This window comes from Drosophila innubila (assembly GCF_004354385.1).
Source record: "Drosophila innubila isolate TH190305 chromosome 3R unlocalized genomic scaffold, UK_Dinn_1.0 2_E_3R, whole genome shotgun sequence".
NCBI lineage: Eukaryota > Metazoa > Arthropoda > Insecta > Diptera > Drosophilidae > Drosophila > Drosophila innubila.
In genome coordinates this window covers 22,392,769-22,415,459 of record NW_022995380.1, presented here as the reverse complement: position 1 = coordinate 22,415,459, position 22,691 = coordinate 22,392,769, and the positions used below count along the sequence as shown (strand labels likewise).

The following is a 22,691-nucleotide window of genomic DNA, read 5'->3' as shown; positions in this document are numbered from 1 at the left end:
CACCGCGACCAATGACGCGTTCTAATTAATATCGCTTTTCTTGTTTAGTTGCTTGTTCGATATATTTCGTTAAAATAATTTAAATCTAATTTAACTAACCAAAATTCCTAAGTGCAAAAATTTTGTAGAAAATTTGATAATTTGTTGAAAAGTTAAATTTATAATAAGATAAAATAAAGGTGTTAATTATAATGAAGGTTTGAATTTCGTCAAATAAATTCAAAATTAAGAAAAAACTAAAAAAAAATTAATCTATTTTCCAGGATACTATTTTTGACATTTCACCTTAAATGGTACGGCCTGCCAGATCGTAATTTTTTTCTAGGTGGCAGCTCTTCGGTGCAAGCGTAGCCACGCTTGCGCATTCTGCAGGTATAAGATTGTGTTTAATTTATGTTTGTGTTTGCAACTGAAAATAGGCATACAGAACTTGGATATGTGTAAATTAAAGATTATAAGTTATGTTTGCTTGTGCACACAAAGCGTGTGTTAAGAAAATTAAATGTGAAGAGTAAAAAACAGGAGCTTTTGATTGCTGCGTATGCATTTGTCGCTGTGTTTGTGTTGGTTACTTTGTGTTGCTATTGTTGTTGCATACCAAAACAAGAGACAAACGGAGGCTGGCGATTGAGCACAAACCGCATTCCAAACATCGACGACAACACAAACCATCAATGTAAAAGGTGCGTTCGAATGGAGCAATAGATATTTACCTTTTTAATAACGCGTGCAATTGCAGTGAGCGCCATGCATCATCATCATCCGCCATTGCCCATAATGAGCAACGCTAATGCAGCAGCGCCAGCAATGGCCACTTCCTCCCTGCAACAAGCGCAACAGCAACAACAGCAGCAACAGCAGCAACCACAACAGCGACGACGCAAAAAGCGACCCAACTACGGCACTCGGACAGTGGAGGTGCGACGGGGTTATAATGGCTTCGGGTTTACCATATCGGGACAGCAACCATGTCGGTTGTCCTGCATCATCAGCAACTCACCCGCCGAGCAGGCTGGTCTGCGTGCTGGTGACTTTCTTATCTCTGTAAACGGCCTCAATGTATCCAAGCTGCCGCACGAGACTGTGGTGCAGTTGATAGGAAACTCATTTGGCAGCATTCGCATGCAGATTGCTGAGAACTATTACTCGGACAGCTCCGATGAGGAGAACGCCAATGCAACGCTGCTAATCCAACGCAGTGCGCGTGGACAGCTTCTGGCCGCCAGTCTGGGTGCCGGAGTGCGGAACAAACCACGTTTTCTTCATCACAAGTCGAAGATGCATCGACTACGTAATTCGCCACAAAAGAAGCCACCCGAAGTAGTCGAAGCAGCAGTTGCAGCAGCAGATCCAGGACCAGGACCATCTTTAGCGCCTGCTTCAGCAGCAGCAGTGGTAGCAGCCATTCCAGATCAATCAACATTGCGACCAGTTCTGGAGGATGCTCCACTGGCTAATCTCGGCAAGTGCGCGGATGTGGCCAATGTTAGTGCCATGGTGCGGGCTGTGGGTAGCGCTGCTTTGGAATATCGTGTGATTGTGGGTTACTTAGGCACCATCGAGATGCCCAAACAGATCTCACATAGCTCCAAGTTGCAAACGGTGCGTTCCTGCATCCGTAAGCTGCGCCAGGAGAAGCGCCAACCCACCATTGTACTCATGTGCATCACACCAGAATGCTTGCGCCTCCAGAGCGCCAACGGTGGCACTCTGGCCACCTATGCCTCAGCTCGTCTCAACTACGTGAGCTCCTCATCCGAAAGTGAGAATCGTTTCTTCGGTTTAGTCACCAGTGCCGTGCACAATACACAAATCGAGGAGGAATACGAATTGGAGGATAAGTCAAATGCCAGTGGTGGTCACATCAGCATCTCGCACAGTTGCCATGTCTTTGTCATCGATACCAAACTGATTGAACATGGCCAGCATTTGGCGCGTGCCCATGAATATCGACTGCAATGCACCAGGGATCCCATTTCCAATCTCTGCCTGGAGTTTCCCAACAACTCCGAGTATGTGGTGAATCTCATACGCAGCATGTACACCATGCGGATTCTTCCTCCGGCCAGTCGCAGTCAGCAGCCGGATTATGAGGTGGGCGCAGCCGCTGCCGCCGCCCACTCGCCGCAACCGTCGAATCACAGCGAGATTTCCACGACCACCTCAAATTCAGACTCGGGAATTGGATTTAACAATGACTGCACCAATATTTCTGATCGCATTTTAGTTGTGGATTTTGCCGGCGCCCCAGCAGTTCCTGCTCTTGGACTTGCTCCCGTTGGTCCGGCTCCCGCTCGTCCCTTGGGCATTGTAGGTGTACCTGACAATAGATTGACTGTGCGCGCCATGCCCGATCGTGATCCAAAGTCCTCGTCTGCGTCCTGCTCCTTGCGTCGACCCAATTTACTGGCCAGCTTCAATCTGATCAAGAGTCCGGCCACGAATCTCACAGCAACGCGTTCCTGTGATGATGTACTGAATCTGCTTGTGGATGAACCGCCTGTTCTACCAACTGTGGCATCCATGGATGACATCTCATTGCACTCGACTGTCCCATCCCAGGACGAGCCTCATATGTTTGTGCATCCCGCTTGTGTCAGCCGTAAAACACGACGCTCCCTTCAGCCCCCACCGCCAATTGTGACGGAGCCAACGCCCTCGAAGCTTAGTGCCCAGGTCTTTGGGAAACCTCGTTCGAGACAATCCCTGGGCTTTGAGGCCATCGATAGCATCCAGTCCAGTCCTGGAATGGCCTGTGTCGAACAGCCCATGGACACCTGGACTAGCCTACAGAATCTGCACAAGGCGGCCAAACAGATGGCGGGGCTGTCATCCACACATTGCCTGATAGAAGCTACCAACAGTGAACCGGATCTAGGGGTGAGTTATTCTAAAATTCATGTACTATATTTATATACCTGTAGTTATGTGGAACGAGAATATGTCAGTTTTATATTCGAAGCAACAAAAATATACTTTTGTGCAGAATATTCATTTTCTTATTCAAAGTTGATTTGAATTTTCTAGGAAAGTAATAAAAGGGTATATTAATACTAATATCAGCTTCAGTCATCTGTTCAAATATTGCAAAATTGAGCGTATAACCAATTTTTATCTTTTACTATTATGGTATATGAGTTAAATCCCCTGAGTATCATATTTAATATTTAATTACATTTTCTAAAGTTACAGTCATTTGTTCAAATATTGGAAAATTGACATTATATACTTAAATGAAATATAATATAATAAATGAATATATTTAAAATTTAATTACATTTTCTGTATGTGACTACTTTATAATTTTCCCGCCTGTTAAATTTATATGCTAATATTGAAAATATCCTAGTTAGTCCACTATTTATTGCAGTGTATATACATAAATCAACACAATTTTCTATTAAAAGTTTATTTAATTTTTGGGCGACTTTCGTGAGTTTTTTGCCCGTAGTACCGGCACTGGCATTGGATAACATTGTTTACCTGGACGTTGCTTGTTGTTACCTGAGTTTAGCTTATCGCACCGTTGTCTCTCTTTCTCTCTCTCTCCCTCTTTCGCTCTCGCTTTCTGTCTGTTTCACTCGCTCTGTGTGTGCCCCACGATAAGCGACCCCAAAATGCTTCACACAAGGCAAAAGTTACTTTAGTATTGGTGACTGTTACTGTGATTTGCTCTGTCCGAGTTGCTAATGGAACTGGGAGTTGGAAATGCTGCTCCCGTTGCTGACGCTGCCGTTGTCGCTGACATAGCTCAGTAGTTGCCGCGACGCTGCAGCCGGAGGTGTAATTATCCGTATTTGGTGTAGCGATTTCAGTTGAATCTGCAACTGCTGCCTCACTCCGTCTCTCCCTCTAATCGCGTCACGTACTGATAACGTTATCGGGCAAGTAATACCCCCCAGGCCGTGACGTCATGCGAGCTAGTCAACAGCTCAGGCTCGGGTTCAGGCAAAGCCGACTGCGTCGTCGCGTCGCCGTCAGCATCGACTTCGGCGTCGACCGGCGAACGCGCTTAATTCAATCTAAAGCAATTAATGGGAAAAAAATATACAGAACTCGCCATTTGACGTTGTCGTCTGTCGTTTGCTGACCTTTGCGTCGCTTGTTGTTCTCCTCCCCAAAACATAAACTCAACTCACCTCAACTCCCCCTCACCACCCCCTTCGCGCCACCTTAATACATCGATTTATAGTGCCATTTGATTTAGTTCGATTTTCTTGGTTTGACAAAACACGCGATTTTTAATTCCTCGCGTTGTGTTTTCACTTTCGCTGCGCTGTCGATTTTGTGACTTGCTGTTATTGCTAAATATTTAAATATTTTAAATATAAAAAAAATAAAGTGAAATAAAATTGAATCATTAAAAGTTTAACGCAAAAGTTCAAGTGCTCAGCAAACGACTTTAATTATAATTTAAAAATGTATATAAATATAATAAAAATAATAATAATAAATTAACATTAAGTATCAACACGTTGGTCGAACAAAAAGTGAAAAGCAAAAAAAAAACACTAAAACGTCTGTTAAAATTGTTTCCAGTCATCTCAATGCAAAAATGTCATTTCGAGGACTCGTTTGTGGCTTTTACTCAGGGGATAATGCGGTAAGCTAAGCGAGTTTTGATTGAACTATCAAGGAGAAGATAAAGAAAGGATTAACTCTCAGAAATATCAGACTATATATTGGTTGCTTTGACCTTTGTAAATGTCATGACCGCTGACCAGCTATTATAATGTGAATTGTCAACTGCAATTTACCTTTAAACATAACAGGTATTCTCGTATTTATTGTGCTCGACACACTTGCCTTTTTATGGTTGTCTGATTTTTAGTCACCCCTAAAATACCCTAGGAATGTGACGATATCATTTACTGATTACTCAATTCGTGTTAAGGCTGATGGCGCATGTTTACTTAAGTGTTTCTATCACAGACACCTGCCTTACCATTGATTAAAATACACGTATGTCTTATATACTAAAAGAGCAATATATATATAAACATATATAAATTCGTTTACCCATAGATAATTCAGTTTACCCAGATAACTGATGGCTTTTACACTGTCAAATGATAGATATTTTCACTTACTCAAACTAATTGCATTGATATAAATATAAACATCACGAATAAATATAATCATCATTATAAAAATATAGTTACATTAAGTAAATTAATTAATCATTACATTTGTTTATTCTGAAACATATATATATAAATCTGGGAATTAAAAAATTATTCCACTCGGATGGAGTTTTCACTTTTAATCAACTCCTTATATCGTAATTAGTATAAAAAATACTTTAAACTTGATTTTGAGACCTTTCATAATATTTTTTTCAAAAAATCATGTCAAAATTAAGAAATATTTTGACTTGAAAAGTTGCTAGGTCAGAGACTTAAGCTACTTCAAACTGTCATAACTTTGGCAAAACTTTACCGATTTTTAAGCGGAATGTCATTTTGATCATGGTTTGCCCTCGTTATTCATTCTGTATTTAAACTTTGTTCATTTAGAAAATTTGATTATTTTTCGACCATCGAAGCCATAGTTCTATGTTGATGGTAAGTTGAAATTTTGAAAATTAAAAATTTTTAATGTCAAGTTTTAACATTTAATCAACTCCTTATATCGTAATTAGTATAAAACAACACTTAAAACTCGCTTCTGAGACCAATCATTTTCTTGTGAAAAATCATGCCAAATTAGATAAAAATATTGACTTGTAAAGTTGCAAAGTCAAAGGTTTGACTAATTTCAAACATTCATAAATTTGTCAAAACTGAACCGATATTCAAACGGAATGTCAATTTAATCATGGTTTGGCCCCTAAATTCATTCTGCATTCAAATTTTAATAATCTTGCCAACAAAAATGTTCGTTTTGAATCTTGAGATTTTTTTTAATGTGACAATCTTTAGTTCTCAAGTTCACATGTAATATGTTTATTACAAATATTTATTTAAAAAAAATTAATAATATTTCCTTGAAAATATTGCACATGTTTATTGATCTTATTAGTTATTAAAAATTGTATATAATGCGATTATTAATATCATCTAAGGAATAATATAAGTGAATACTTAATGTATTATTTCAACATGAATTATAAAAAAAAAATGATATGTAATAGGATTTAAAATAATATTACAAGTAATATGCAATGGGATTATTGAAAGGATTTATGGGAAATACTTTGCAAATGGGAATCCTTTCTGTTCTTTACTTTGTTATTCATTTATGTCAGCGTCAATAATACATATTATTTAATAAAAACAATAATCAGTAGCTATAAATGGGAAATGTTTTTGTTTTAAATATGTTAAGTTGTGGTTATGTGCTCGTATTTATATGTGAGTGTTCTACACCATTGTTTTCTTTAAGGAAACCGCACAATTAATTAAGGCAACTTGTGACGTACTTAGTGTTACTTACACTGAAAGTCGACTCTTACAGGTTGTCTCTTCAACATTTTTGGCGGCAACCTGCAGCCATTGTGACTGTGGCTGTGGCAGGTGCAGTCAGTGGCGACTCGAAGAAAAAAACAACCCTCGTGCCACAGTAGGAAGTCGGTTTCGTCAGCTGCAAAGACTTGTCGCTCCTTAGCTTGCTTCTTTCCCTTCTTCCCTTTTGCCTTGCTGCTCCAGTGACCAGGAGAATCGTCATGGGAATTGCGCAGGTTACTTCAATCATTTGTTGACTTCAGCAGGTTGTTGGCCAACTTGTGCTTGACTTCAATTATAATTGTGAGACGGTAAACCACATGAGTGGCCTTACCACCGATTTCCATAATGTCGTAACGTATTTGCCAGCTGACGCTGTGGGAAATTCGAAGCCATTGCAATGTGCACAACATTTTTATGCTTTGCTTATCTAAAAGATACGTCAAGAATTTCCCGTTCTTCAGCTCTGTAAATGGCAATAAATTCTCGGCTTTGTCGCTTATCAACTCATGCTAAACACAGTTCACACTCAAAAATTATATATATTATTTAAAATAAATTATTTAAATTCAGTCGATCAAATAAAGTCTGTTTATAAGCTGTAAATAAAAAAAATATTTCCAAGTGCGTCACAAAACAAAATTGTGCTAATAATAAAACCTTGAAATCCAGACACTCAACCTTCAAAATTGATATGCCAGAAACACCAAAAGATTCCCTATCAAAGTATCAATTAAATAAAGAACAAAAAAATTGATAACGAAAATCTTAAATTAGATTTGTAGAATGCAAACTTATTTTTATAAAATTTGTTTAAAAATACAATATAATGAAATTACTTTATCTCAGTGTATTAATAGCAACTCTTTTAACTATGATTATAAATATTGCAATTATTATTTATAATAAGCGATCTTTCTGTTTATAACAGGGCTTTTATTATTCGTCAGGAAGTTTATTGCCTTTGACTCATTCTTCTGACGATGCCTTTGTTAAGTGGGTTTAGTTTTGATATATCAGCTCATTATCAGATTGCATTGAATAGAATATCCTTGAAGAGAAAGATTATGTTTCAAATTATTATGGTTAGTAATAAAATAAATGGCTAATTTAATATTAAAGTATGATGAAATTCCTTTTGCTTTAATATATTTTATTTTTATCAGCCAGCAATATAGTTGATTTACCCATTTATTACCCTCTCTGAACCAGTCTCTCTCTCCCTCACTTTCTCTCTTTATCCCTCTCTCGTTGAATTCAATTCACAAAGGCAGACAGAGATCGTTTAAAATGCAGAAACACCTGACGCTGGCACTGGGGTTTGAGTCCGACTTTATAGCCTCAATATCATTTGCCAAGTGACTAACTGGCAACAACAACAACAACAACAACAATAACAACAACCTGCCGCTCAGTTACCATTGGCAACGATTAAAAACGCGCGCACGCGTTCTTTTCCATTCGATCGCTCAACAGCTGCTTCTCCTTCGTGTAGTTGTTGTTGTTGTTGCCGCTTCTGAGCCAAGTTAACAACAGCTCGGCGTAACGTTAACAGCGCTCAGCTCGCGTGAGTCAGTCTTCAAACGCAGCTCGTACACAACGCATGGAAAACTTAACAAGTAAATTGATTAAACAGTGTTTTTTAATCGCCAACAAAAAAAGTAAATTTTCCTTAAACTAAATTCCAAATCGGCGCATAAATAAGTGCCGAAAGCAATGAAGAAAAACAAACGCAATTCTAAATTGAACTTTTGTGTGCTAAAAATAAAACAGTGAAAAAAAAGTACAAAAAAACAATAACAATAACAAAGAACATGAAAATATTTTCGATTTTATAAACTGAACAATAACACACCATACCGCACCACATCATAGAAATATGCTCCAAAAATATTCCATGTAATCAAACTGAGGTCGTTTCTGTGCAAATAAACTCACAGTTGTTCCCCGTTCTCCCCTTTTCGCCAGTCTTTCGTCAGCCAAACTACGTCATTCAAAATGTGCAAAAACCGCACACCAAACGCTCATAAAACGCTTGCAAATCGCGCGCGATTAAGTGCGTGAATTAAAGTGAAAAAAAAAAATTGGGAATTATAATCGCAAATGTTTTGTCTATGACGTGTCTGTACTTTCCCGCTAGACAAGTCTTACAAATACAAATTCATACATGAATATGCAACTGTGTGTGTGTGTGTGTGCAGTGTATTTTTTTTATAAACTTTACTGAGAACTCTTTATAAAAGTTATAAACATAAAAGCCAACTGTGCAATTAAAATGCAAAGTATTCACAATTTTCGCCAGTTTTAGCCAGAATTGTGGGCTCGTTCTTAGCCCCGTTTACTGATTAATAACCAAATGAATTGCGTTAAATTGATGGGCAACAATTGAATATTTACCAAAAAATTTCCATTTAAAATTTCATTGTTGCGTTTTCCATTTAAGTATCCAAAAATAGATGGCAAGTGATTCCAGAGAATTAAAAATGGACAGGGATTAACAATAGCAAAGTTGTCTAGACCAGATCAGAGAGGGAGGGAGGGGAAAGGGGAGAAAGGGGTGTTTTTCGTGTAAATACATTCACATATTTGCCTAGCTTATTCATTCCCAAAGTCGTGACATTCAGTGAGCGTTGATGTTAATTATTCAACAGTCAGTTGATATTTATTCAATTTGCTATTCAATCGACCATTCACAATGATTAAGTAAACACACCTTTGTCGCTTTATAATGATGATGTTGTGATCTGAGACATATAAGCCAAGTTAATATCTGTTTTTAATACCATTTATTCTAAGCTTGTTTTAGAATTTATCTTTAATGCCAAGTCCCAAATGCTTTACAAATGTTTCAGTTTCTTTTATCATCAGCAAATGTTTTGGGATTTTTATTTTATTGTGCTAGAATCACGTTTATTTTTCTTGCTTAAGCATTGATAAGCCTTTTGGTTAATTGCTTTAGACCGGAAAGCCTATGGATTCGATCCATTTAACAAAATTTGTTATGCTCATAAATAATTCGCTGTGGCATTAATTAGCAAAACTAATGATCTGTAATCAAGCAACTCAGGGGGTATATTAAAAGGAGATTAGCTTTTACTACAAAGTAGAATAGCTCAGTTTGCTGGGTATTTTAAATTCGACTATTTGTAAATTATGGTTTTTCTTGGCTGCTTAAATATTTCAACAACATTTTCCATTCACATTCCTAAGCCAACATTTTTGTTTAGTTGCGATAATTCATGAATCTCAGGTGCAAAATTGAACATTTCATAGGTGTATTACGTTAGTACTGATTTTCCTCTGCTCTGTCCCCTTCTTTTTGACTGCTTCAAATGACGCATCGCGCACTCGAGTGACAATCTCCATAGATGACTTTTAAAGGGAAAAAATAATGATATAAACATGGAGAACTCATTTGGCATTCTCGGCACGAAGCAGATCATGCGACAGGAAAGCGACAAAAAGAAAGCAACGTTTAAAAATGAAACAAACCATAAACCTTGCACAATAAGGAAAATGCGAAAATTGCTTAAAGTCAGCGTCATCATCGTAATCATCGTCATCCTCTCTAGCGTCATTCTCATTCTCGAAGTCTGTGTCGTCTCAAGTGCGTCAGACATTGGCATCCAACGCCACGCAGGCGCCTTTTTCCTCTACTTTCAGCCTGCTTCCCTTCCCTCCCTCCCCTCCCTCTACCTGCCACCTACTCCCACTTCCCCTTCTACTCAGAAGAGCGTACTTTTTATTCTCCTCATTTAGATACTCTTGAAAGGATATTACGGTTTTGTCACGAAGTTTGCAACTCAGTTGAGAAGGCGTGTCTGTTTTTTTTTTCTTCAAAAAAGCTTCAAAATTACATAACATTGTCAAATCTAAACCGACTTTCTTGCGGAATGTCAATTTTACAATTTTTTTTAATATATATTTTTTTTTAATAAAGTGGTATATATATTGAATAAAAAAATTTAAAATTTTATAACAATATAGCTCTCTAGATTTATGTTTTACCAATGTCTGATTTACTCATAAATTGAAAACTGTAATTTTACCATTTGGACTCTTATTTGATTCTGGATTAGAATTTGAAAACTCATTTTTTTCTATCAATTTTAATTTTTCAATATTGTGTTTTTGTGTATTTCATATATTCTTAACATTCAAATCGCATTATTTTTAAATCGTACTGCTGTCTTATATAGCTTTCATAGGAACAATCACTAGAAAATTGAAAATAGAGGGTATCAGATCTTCGGCGTGCTGAAAGCAGCTTTTCTTTCTGGTCCCTATGTGTGTATCCGTGTGAGACACTCACAAGTTTACCTTTGCCGTAGCATGTGGGCCGGAAAATTCAGTAAAGCGCGAACAGTCCAGGAAAACACACGTGAATTGTGAATTCGCAAAGAACTTTGCATTTTAATTGCCAATTGGCTAATAGCGTATTTTATTTAAACCAGCAGTTGAGTGAAATTTGCGACGCGCGTCATGAACAGCAATAACAACTGTGCTACAGTGAATAACAAGCATAGAGAAACCAAACAAAAGTCAACAAACATTAACATTAATAACAGCAACAGCAACAAGGAAAACTGTATTTCCAACATGGTGGAGCGTTTTGTGCAATCTCTGGGCCAACTTAATGATTCGGGCAGCTGCTTCGACGCCAGTTTCGAGATCAAACACATTCTGCAGAGTCCACGCCTGATGGCGGGGGCGGTTGCCACGCCCACACCCAGGGGGCGACATCAGCGTCATCGCTGCCTCACAGAACTCGATCGGGAGCAGATGACGTGCTTTGTAAAGGAGTTTGAGGCACGTCAAGCGGGTTCCTCCACTCCAAAGGCCAAGTGCATGTCGCCGTTTATTTGTCGCAAGGCCAAGGAGATTTATCGCAGTGCCAGCGGCAGACGCAGTGCATCGCCACAGATCTATATCGAGCCGGTGCAGGAGGAGGCGGTAGCGGAAGCGGAGGAGCAGCCGCAGCGTAAATCCGCCGAGGCGGAGGATCTGATGCCGCCTCCCATGGCCCTGGCGCGATCTCAGGCCGAGCGGCGCAGTTGCCGCAGTGCGTCTCGAGTGCTGCAGTTCTTCAGCTCGGCGGCCAAGCGACGCAGCGGCAGTCGGAAGCTCAGCGAACCGGAAGCGGAAGTGACAGCCAGACGTGACAGTTCACCTGTGCTCCTACGCATCAGCTCCGCCAGCAAGGAACAGCAGCAGGAGCAAGAACTGGGATGTGTTCCCTTGGCCCACACAAGCAGCGGCTCTGAGGATGAGGAGCACGATGATGGCATCAGTTCAGCCAGCTCCAATTTGACATCCCAATCGGGCAGCTCCTCCTCCAACAGTCGCAACATATCGCCAGACTCCTCCTTTGAGATGCATGCCCCATTGTTGCCCAGCTTCAAGGTGACTCCGCCACGTGGCGTCTGCAAGGCGGGCAAAAATGCAGCCAGTGAATTTGCGAGATTTCTACGTGGCTCGTTCCATGCCAAACGCGCTTCCATCACAACATTGCGTCGATCTCTTAGCGATCCGGATGCACTGCAGCAATTGGACTTTACCAAGCCGCCGCCTCTCAGCGATGTCAGCAACGTGATCCGCGTGAGTCACTTTTAGAAAATCACATTCTAGACGAATATTCGAATTTCGAATGAATGATTGAATGAATGAATTACTCGTAATTTCTTTCATCCAGCTGGGTTCCATTAGCTCTTAAGTATGGTATATGCATATATTTTGTTTACGTTTAAGCTTCATAATTGTTCACGGGAAGTTGTTTATTTACGCCCAAATTGTCTTCAATCATTTCTGGGTATTCTATTGCCCCGATTTCGATCGAGATCGAGATCGAAATCATCCATATGGGCGCAGGCATTCCCCATTGAAAGTTCCCAATATATTCCCTGTAACTGTCTGTTTACTTGGCCATCATTCTGATGGATTCGGTTTAAATTCGTGTAAGCTATTGACTTTTACTTTATTTACCAATAAATATCAATCTGTTTTTGTAAATACACACTCATCGTTTTAACTCAAAGGTTTCTCGCGCGTGCCAATTTATAAATTGAAAACGCCATCCAAACTGATTTATGGGAATTTTCAATAGTTTTCCAATAGTAAAACGCAGTAAAGTCTCAACAACAAAATAATTAACAGTTGAAATTGTTTATATTTTTGAATAACAATGGCATTTTTCATTTGAAAAATAAATAGAACGAAAGCAATCAATAATTTCCATAAATTTGAATAAAGCAGATTTTACAGTAGCTTAAACTTTATGCCATAAATTAAATGTTATTGTATTTATGTAATTTTATTTGCATAGAAAATAAGGCAATATTTCAATACAAAATGCTTATTATTCTGAGGGTTATTTAAAAAGATACTTTGAGATAAATTAAAATCAACTGAATGATTCAATATTTGAATAGTGGAACACAACAAATGTCAAATAAATTCAGAAGCACTCGAAAAACAAAATAATAAATACATCTGGAGAGTATTTAGTATTTCTATAAAGTGTAGGCAATTTATGCAATTTTCACCATTTATATATCCATTATAAAAAACTAAAGGGTATATAATATCGGGTAGAAAACAAAAGGAGACACGCATGTAGATAAAATATACTTTTAAATGTACTTTGGCTACAGATTACAAACTAATCTGGTATTCTCGTCATATTAAATACCAATAACAGCAGTAAACGCTTCACATACTTGAAAGTATATATTTATCTGTGTGCATATCATTTTACCGGGTATCTTTCAGTCGAGCACGCCTGCTTGCTGCTGTATTTAATTGGCACTTGTATTTATTGCGTTGCCTTAATGACTTTCTAATTGTTGAATTTGCATGGGCGACGCATTGCGCATTTCACTTTCTCGCTTTTTAATGTTCCCCCCTTGTTTTTTTGGGCATGTGGTCAGACAGTCAATCATTCAACCTACGTGAATGGGGGAAAGATGAGTCCAATGAGTCGATTGATCAGTGACGATGTGAAGTACACATTTCACACACAGAGACAATAAATGCCCACAAACGTCATTTAAGAATATACTTCCATATATTTATGTAAATCAACTAAAAGATACAAATATATAGAATACATTTGTGTGTGTGTGCATGTGTATCTGTATCTTCCGCTTTGAAATAACGCCAGATCGTCAGAACGCATATGACCCGCATTGGCATCCATAAAATTAACGAAAAAATACAATAACAACAAGAGAAACAACAACAATAGGAACAGTGGGCAGCCGCATGCCGGATATTTAATTTAATGCCTCTGTGCAGTCAGCAGCATTTTTGAAAAGGAGACAGAGATAGAGAAAAAGAGAGACAGAAGAGAATAATTCTTAACTCGCATGTGGGATGCGAATTGGGCATCTGCTGGGAATCTGATGGAAATGTTGGATTATGGACTCCAAACCCATCCCAAATCCCAACACGCATGTCCCACATTAAAGAAAATTCGAATTCGATGCGTAAAATGTATAACACATTTTCGCTAATTGGCCAAAACGGAATGCGGCTGCACTAAGCAAATCATAAACAAGTCTAAAATGATGTGCTTCAATATGTATGTGTGTGTGTGATGTATCTATAAACTGTATCTGTATCTGGATGTGGATGATCATGTGGTTAAGCGCCACGCGTGATCTCTTGTGGATTGTGGATTGTGGCACCCTCTGGTTTTCTTTCCTCCTTTTGCTGTGCAAAAATAAGTTAATTTATCAGCTAAATACGCAACAGTCAACAACAAACAGCCCGCATTTAATATCCAAGTGTTTGTTGTTGTGTTGTAGTTGTTGTTGCTATAATTGCTTGGCATTTTAATTATTTCAATTGTCTAGCTCTTTGTTTATTTGGCATCGGAATGGGCGCTTTTAATTTATTTGCACCGCATTTGGTTATTTTTAGCACAATTTATTTACTTGCAGCATTTTTTCTCCGTTTGCTTAAGGCGAGCTCATTAAAATTTCTGCTGCCTACTTATATGGGCAACGGTTTTTGTGCTATTGCTATAAATCGGTAAAAAGCCAACATAACAATAGCAACAAAAACAACATACATAATTAACTAAACAAACAAAATGTCTTGGCAACTAAATTAATTGCCAACGTCACTAAACGTTTAATTAGCAAACCAGCTGCCCACAACACATATACACACACACACGCACAATCGTGCACATACAAAACGAGATAGCACAAGCGTAAGAGCAAAAGAGAGAGAGCTAGCTCACTCCCACAATGTACATACGCGAATGTGGAATTCATTCATAAGCAACAAACGAGACAAAAAAAAGCGAAAAGAGCAGCCGGTGTCAGGTAAATAAGCAAACGCAACAACAGCAAAAACAAAGAGCTACAACGAATGAAATATAACAGCAGGAAAAACAACAATAACAATATGAGTAAGCAATAAACTCGCACACGAAGGCAGCTGCATGACGAGCTCGAAATTCGAAAATGAGAGAGCGGAATAGATCGAACAAGTAGCGGCGAGAGATCGAACCTCATCGAACTTGCATACATGCTCGATGGAACAAGTCTCAATGGGAGAGCATACATCCAATGCTTGGGCAACAAAGGTGCGCCCACCCCCAACCCTGCTTAGCGGAGATTCTACATGTGCTCGCCTGAGGAGTCTAGCACTGTTCTCAGTCGAAAGCTGAACTGCTCTCTCTCTCTCTCTTCAGTCCAACTTGCGGTCTGTGTTGGCTGAGGTTTGTGTTGCATTGACAGATACAACGTGTTTGTCTGTGTGCGTTGCCGATCAGCAGCTGGTGAACACAACAACTTACGATGTCAGTTAACTTATACACGTTGGGGCTACGAGTCAGAGATTCGAGACTCGGTTCGTATACAGAGTGCGAAAACGGGGGAGGGAATGAAAAGTGTGTGAACAAAAACAACAACACAAAAAAAAGCTACAATTAAAGTAATTATAAAGCCAATGGCAAAGAGCACAATAACAAAGTTATAATAATATAAAAAATAGCAGCTGAAAGTGAAGAAAAAGTGCAAAGTTAAGTTTGTGTTTTGTTGACAAAAGCGGCACGTTTGCGCTTTTTCACTCACTCACACTCACGCACACGCAGTTGCACTCGCACACACACAAATACAAACACGAAGACGGCAATTCAATAAATTTGCAAAACAGCGACACGCCTTTGGAATACTTGGAATAAAAACGAACAATCAAAAAAAATATGTTAAAAAAAATAAAATAAAAGAATTCTCAAATTGAAATTGAAAAGCGAAAAGTGAAAAGGGTAATAAGAAACAACAACAATTGAGACGGGTAGGTGCACGAGGGGCCTACAACTGTGAAATCGCCACTCGCAACTTGCCACTTGCAATTATGGTTAGTTAGTTAGTTAGTTGGTCATTAGCATGCGTAACGAGCAGCTTAAGTGCTCCCTTATTAAAGTATAAAGTAAATTACTCGTAATTGCGAAACCGCCCATTCGCCCATTCGTTGACAGCTTAGTGAAGCGAGCGAGAGAGAGAGAGAGAGAGAGAGAGAGAGAGAGGGAGAGGGAGAAAGAGCTCTCTCTCTCTCTCTCTGTCTTTGTTTTGTTCGACAGCTGCTATTGCTGACAATAGGCCCATATTGAGATAAGATTCGTTTTCGATTTCGAAATTCTAATCGCCGTATTTGTGGACTCATGATTTATCAGCATTTCTGTGAATCTGTGTCGCAATTCTGCGAATTATCTGACAAACGGCTAAAAATATTTGAGTTGATATCTCAATAAACGTTTCTTTGTTTGCACATACATATGTATGTTTGTATAGTATATACATATATTTGCCTTGAGACATTTATGAAGAATATATACAAGATACTCGTGTCTTTTGATCTACCAGAAGTACGTGTTATTTCAAAGTAATTTGACTCTTGCTATTTCTACGTATTTGCGGCTTATCAGATACAATTTTCATAATATCATTTATCTGACATGTTGAGTTACTTTACTATGATGTCTCAATTTCACTGGAGATCAACTCCCAGAGAGTCAGCTTGAATTTCAAGAGTTTCTCTAATTAAGTAGGCGACAGTTGGCGCACTGAAGACGTATCTTTATTACCTTATATATACTTACAGCTTATCGTATTACCTCGTTCTTCTGTATATCGAATTAGTTCATGTTTTAACGGCTTTGATGACGATGATTAAGTTATGAAGAGCCACCCAAAGACAAGTTTATTAAGTCGGTAACTCGAGTTAAAGCCATTCAAGTTAATTTACTCGTGGGACTTTTTTTTTGTATTATTGTTGTTGTGGCTTTCGCATCGAGACATCATCGACTTAAAATGCAAAACTCAGCGCAATGACTTTAAGCTACCAACTGCCACTTGAACAGAGTTGTATTGAGCGGGGTAGAGGGAAGAGGGAGGGAGGGAGGGTGGTGGCATGACTTTAATATAAAGAGGCAGATACACAGATACAAACCACAATGGCAACCGTGTAAATGTGGCACCGGAAAAGTGTCCATGTTCAGTGTCCACTCAAGCATGGAGCATACAACAAGAAAAGGGGCGCAGGGCGTGGCACACACTTGCTTTATTATATGACGGCAATCAAACTGCTAAGGTGTGTGTGTATCTGTATCTCTAGGTGAATGTGTGTGTGTGTTTGTGTGGCAATTTGAATTGTTGTTTTGCTTGGCTAATTTTTCAATTTTCCATTTTGATTTTTTTTTTATTGCATTTGTCTGCGAGTTTTGTTGCGAATTGTAACGCATTGAGCGCGTCATTTGTGTCATTTATTTATTTTAATTATTTACTTTGGCAAATTGCTCATTTCCTGCTTACACATTTCCCCTTTTCCGCTACCAATCCTCCACCCTTTTGACTCTATTGTTTGGCAATCAACGCTGATTTATGCTCGCCTTGTCTCCCTCTCTCTTTCGCTCTGTTGTGTCTTTCTCGCATCCATCGCTTTTTTTTTTAAAGTCTTGTAAGTTCTCTTCCCATATTTGTGACCCCTCTGCGCCTCATTTTGACCCAATTCCAATGTATCTGTATCTGTATGTATACAAAATTGTATCTGTATCTGTAAGTGATAAGCCAGACAACGCATTGTTTCAACATTTATCTTTTCATGCACTTTGAGCTAATTGCGTCATATTGGAGAGTTGTCAAACAATTTAAAATTTTTTAAAAACCAGAAATAGTTCTATAGAGATAAAGATAATTTCACTTTGAGATTAATAACATGTCAAATCTTATGTTTTTCTGAAAATACTTCTATAGAGATAATGAATATAAACATAAAGAATATGATGAAGAACAGTTCTGTATACTAGATACAATTGTAGATTTCAAAAAATGTTTAAACAATTTATTGTTCTTTTGTAATTGTCAACACGTTGTTGTTTTTTAATTGTATAAAGTGATCGCAGAGGTCGTCACGTGATATCAATTACCCATGAATCTAAAAATATCACAATATTACAGTTGAAAGTCTGCTTTATATAAGGACATATAATATCATGTTTAAAGTATATTAAAAGATCAAAGATTGTTTACAAAAATGCTGATGAAAATTAAGATAATAACTACAATATCGTATGTCAGTCTTCAGTCTCCAATAGATAACTGAACAGACATCATTTGTGGCGTGACCAGCAATTGTTGTTTTTGTATTGGACACAATCCAGAATCATCTTTCAACACGCGCCGAACCAATTGGTTTCTATTAATGAACGAATTGAATGGGAATTTCATTTGAACCGGAAGTGCTTTAAATTTCTCTTTTACACATCCATTCACACACTAAATACACTACATATAGTCTATATGTATATATAGATATATAGATACATTTACGGATATTTCTTTGGATTACTTGTAGTTTCCGCAAAACTTGAGCTTAGAAACTGATTTCTGAATTCATTAATCTCTCGCAAACAAAGCATCATTAAACGAGAAACGGTGGGAAACGCACAATCAGCGAAGAATTGTGAAAGATGAACACTTGAATATACCCTTTAAACAAGTAGATATGATTTTTGCCACATAGAATTAATTGCAGAAGATTACTAACATTTAAATTTTGTGTTAAAATATCTTACAGATAGTTAAGAGTGAACTTATAAAGATAAAAAAAGAACCTAAATGTCTTAAAAGTCAATAACAACCCATAAATACATATGTTGAAAGTAAAAATATTCCACAGAATGTCTGAAGTTTGTTTGACCAGAGTGATTATCAGTAAAGTGCAGCAAATGGATTGGCCGCCAGGCAGCCCCAGAAACGACACTCATCATAATCTACACACATACACACTCACACGCACACACACACACACCTATATGCATGAGCACACACAGATACACAGATGGACATACAAATACACATGTATAAGTATGGGCTCGTCTTTACAATTTGTTCACACAATTAGAATTGTGTAAAGGGGCAGAGTGGCAACAAATAGATACCAACTGCTGGCAACTGAATGCGTCACACACATATATTTTTATGTATATGCAACAACATGTAAACAAATTGAAGCTTCAACTTCACAAAAATAAAAGAAAAGTTCAAAAGTTTATCGTGTCGTCGACTGTCGACTGTCGTTTGGGCTTGGCCGTGATAATGACAGCCTTGTCCCTCTGTCCAGCTGTCCATCGGTTAATTTGTACTTGTAAAATGCCCATGAAAATGAACTTGTAGGGTATTTGAACTCGCCATGTCTGTAATGAACGCACAACTAGCTACAATTGCGGTCAAAATAGTTGTAATGCCAACTTAAAGAACGAAGCAGATATTGGTTATATTCCCTTTCCAAGTTGGGCTTATTTTTATAAACTTTTATTTATAAAATATTATTACAATAAATTTAAGTTTCAGTAAAAGTAACAGCTTCCAATAATTATAAATTCTATATTTGAAATGAAATGCACCTATATTTAATACTTATTTACTTATTTTAAATATAAACATGTATTTATTTAATTATTTTTATTTGTCATACTTTGCAGAACCGCGCACTGCCCTCCAATGCGTCGCCGTTCCGTCGCGCCTTCCGGAATCAATCTTCCTTCCGCATGTTGCGCAACGACAACAAGGAGGGGGCGACGTCGGCATCCGGCAGCAGTCCAGTAGTGCGAAGATCGGCCTCGTTGAATGCCTCGGACTCGGATGTGTACATTAAGGCACTCATGCTGGACGAACTGAAGCCGCCGCAGAAGCTGGCGCTGTTCCAAGTGCCACAGATTCTAACGACGCCGGCGCCACCGTCCAGCGTGATGGTAACGGCGTCTTTTGGGCCAAATGTGGAGCCGACGCCACCGGAGAATGTTGGTCCAAGCAGCTGGGGCACATCCTTCGAGCGCATGCTGCAAGATGCCGCTGGCATGCAGACATTTGCCGAGTTCCTTAAGAAGGAATTTTCCGCGGAGAACATTTACTTCTGGACCGCCTGTGAGAGATACAGATGCATGGAATCGGAGACGGAACGTGTGACGATGGCACGTCAGATCTATGGCAAACATTTGGCCAACAGCGGCAGTGATCCGGTCAACGTTGACTCCCAGGCCCGTAATCTCAGCGATGAGAAACTGGCCAGCGGTGCCCTGGACATCTTTGCGCCTGCCCAGAAGCAGATCTTCAATCTGATGAAGTTCGACAGTTACCAGAGATTCATACGAAGCGATCTGTACAAGAGCTGTGTGGAGGCGGAGCAGAAGCAGCAGCCATTGCCCTTCACCGGAGCCGATCTCGATGAGCTGCTCAAGACAAATTTTCACATACTGGCCTCACCAAAGGTAGGCAACGATTCCTCACTCCATACAGATCAATTCCTTAATTCTTACTCTCTTGTTTCGCAATTGAAGCAGCTCAAGAAATCAGCCAGCAATGCCGAGGATCGAAGACGTAAGAGCTTATTACCCTGGCATAGGAAAACGCGCAGTAAATCCCGCGATCGCAGTGAACTGATGGCGGATCTACAGCAAACACTAATGCCAGCTCCAGCTCCTCCGCCTCCACTGCTGGCACTCCTCACTGGCGGATCTGTGCAGAATTCTCAGAGTGATTTGCACAGTTCACGTTCATCGTTGTCCTCCTTCGACGCTGGAGCAGCTGGACCGGCTCAGGGTGCGAGTGCGGACAGCGTGTGCTCACTGTGCCGTGTCATACTGACCGATGGAGCGACAACCATTGTGCAGACACGTCCTGGAGAGACAGTGGGTCAGCTGGTGGAGCGTCTGCTGGAGAAGCGTAATCTGGTCTATCCGTACTATGACGTGGTGTTCCAGGGCTGCAGCAAGTCCATAGATACACAGCAGTCCTCGCAGCTGCTGGCCGGCAAGGAGGTGCTGATAGAGCGTCGTGTCGCCTTCAAGCTGGATCTGCCAGATCCCAAGGTCATATCGGTGAAGAGCAAGCCCAAGAAGCAGCTGCACGAGGTGATTAGGCCCATCCTCAACAAATACAACTACAAAATGGACTGTGTGCAAGTTCTGCTACGCGATACCCAAGCTCCCTTGGATCTGATGCAACCGGTGACAGTCGCCGATGGACAACGCCTACAGATTGCTATACTCAATCCGGATTTTCAGCTAAGCGGCGGCAGTAGCATGCCGCCGAAGCATAGTAAACCAATGAAACCGCTGCCGAGCTGCCCGCTGACCAATGAGTCCTCGCAGGGTCAGCTCGATGAGCTCACCAACAAGATGTTTAGCGAGCTGTTGCAGAGCAAAGCGGATGCAGCTGCTGCTGCTGTTGCTGTGACGGCAACGACAGCACAAAAGCAGACTGATCTGTGCTCCATGAAGTCCAATGAAGCGCCCTCGGAGAGCTCCTCATCGCTGTTCGAGCGTATGCGGCGACAGCAGCGCGAGAACAGCAACATTCCAGGCAGCAAAATGCCGAAGCTGAAGAAGAAGTCAACGAGCAGTCAACATTCCGAGGAAGCAACGACAAGTGGAGTCACTACAGCATCCCTGGCATCCGATCCCAAGAAGCCCATCATAGCCAAGCTGAAGGCTGGCGTTAAGCTGCAGTCAGCGGAGCGAGTAGCAGAGACCCAAGGTGAGTACATCTGAACCTATAAAGTATGCTTCAATTACTCATTTGATTTGTTCTCTATCAGATGAACTACTCGAGGGATTGAAGCGTGCACAGTTGGCTCGGCTGGAGGATCAGCGCGGCACGGAGATCAACTTTGATCTGCCCGACTTTCTTAAGAACAAGGAGAATCTCAATGCGGCCGCCTCCAAGTTGCGCAAGGTGCGTGCCAATTTGAGCCCTGTTAACAAGGCCAACAGCTCCACAGATGCACCACAGCCCGCGCCACGCCTCTCCATCACACGTGGCCAGCAACAGGCGACGGCAGCAGCAGCAGCAAGTGTGTCGCCCATGAAAGTGGATGTCGAGCAAGAGACTGAGCTGCCAATTCCAATTGCGTCAGCGGATTTACAGGAATTTGCCAAAGCCCCACCACCGTTACCGCCCAAGCCGAAGGTGCTGCCCATTAAACCATCGAATTGGGGTGCGGCCAATGCTCCGCCCACTGGCAACTACTGCAACAAATTCTCGCCCGCCAAGCACACATCGACATCAGCTTCGGCGAAGGCGTCAACAGCAGCCACATCTCTGTCCTTTGGCGGCAAGTTGCCGCTGGAGATTGGACGCAAGTCTCTGGAACAGGCGAGCACACGATGCGCCTATCTGGACCAGCCTAGCAGCAGCTTTGTTTAACAATAGTTTTCCTAAATCTGATCATTGTACATATATACTTTTTAAAGGAATAACGCTCCCTATTTATTAACATTTGTATTCCATGTGACGTCCTTTTGATTGTCAACCACAAAGAACCATGACGAACTTTCGTATTACGAAGTGATCATGCTTATTTATAAATACTTATCTACACTAAGCTTTAAGTTTTAACATAAACATACATAATGTGTAATTAAACGCCCTACATACGTGTAACATAAAAAACGTGTATCTTTTTCTCTAGTTATTATACATAATATTATTATATTATTCAACAGTCACTTTATTTGGGTAACAAGCAAGCCATTTTAGATTAATACTTGCTTTTGTTTCTATATATTATTACTTTCCTTTCTTATGTTTATATATAGCTATAATTTTATATAACTCGCTCCTATAAAAATTAACAAAACTATGTTAGAGTTGTGCCTAAAGAACTCAACTCTGACTCTAGTTCAAGTTATCGTTGAAATTGAGATTTTTTAGAAAACATCTGTACATTCTTATTATA

The 22,691-nt window shown here is 39.8% G+C and overlaps 1 protein-coding gene across 9 annotated transcripts; it reads left to right on the top strand.

Annotated features, from left to right (window-relative positions):
- The first annotated feature begins 474 nt into the window (after positions 1 to 474).
- Positions 475 to 22,405, top strand: LOC117793061 (regulator of G-protein signaling loco). 9 transcript variants are annotated; one of them, XM_034633438.1, is made up of 5 exons: positions 475 to 683; positions 740 to 2,880; positions 19,438 to 20,223; positions 20,296 to 21,490; positions 21,552 to 22,405. In XM_034633438.1, the coding sequence occupies exons 2-5, from the start codon at positions 748 to 750 to the stop codon at positions 22,157 to 22,159; spliced, it is 4,722 nt and encodes a 1,573-aa protein (XP_034489329.1). In that variant the 5' UTR covers positions 475 to 683; positions 740 to 747; the 3' UTR covers positions 22,160 to 22,405. The 9 variants fall into 9 exon arrangements, with proteins under 9 accessions (XP_034489329.1, XP_034489335.1, XP_034489330.1 ...); XM_034633439.1 differs by lacking the exons at positions 475 to 683; positions 740 to 2,880 and adding exons at positions 7,990 to 8,062; positions 10,898 to 12,041 and having other exon boundaries at positions 20,293 to 21,490; XM_034633441.1 differs by lacking the exons at positions 475 to 683; positions 740 to 2,880 and adding exons at positions 7,993 to 8,104; positions 10,898 to 12,041 and having other exon boundaries at positions 20,293 to 21,490.
- Positions 22,406 to 22,691: the final 286 nt, after the last annotated feature.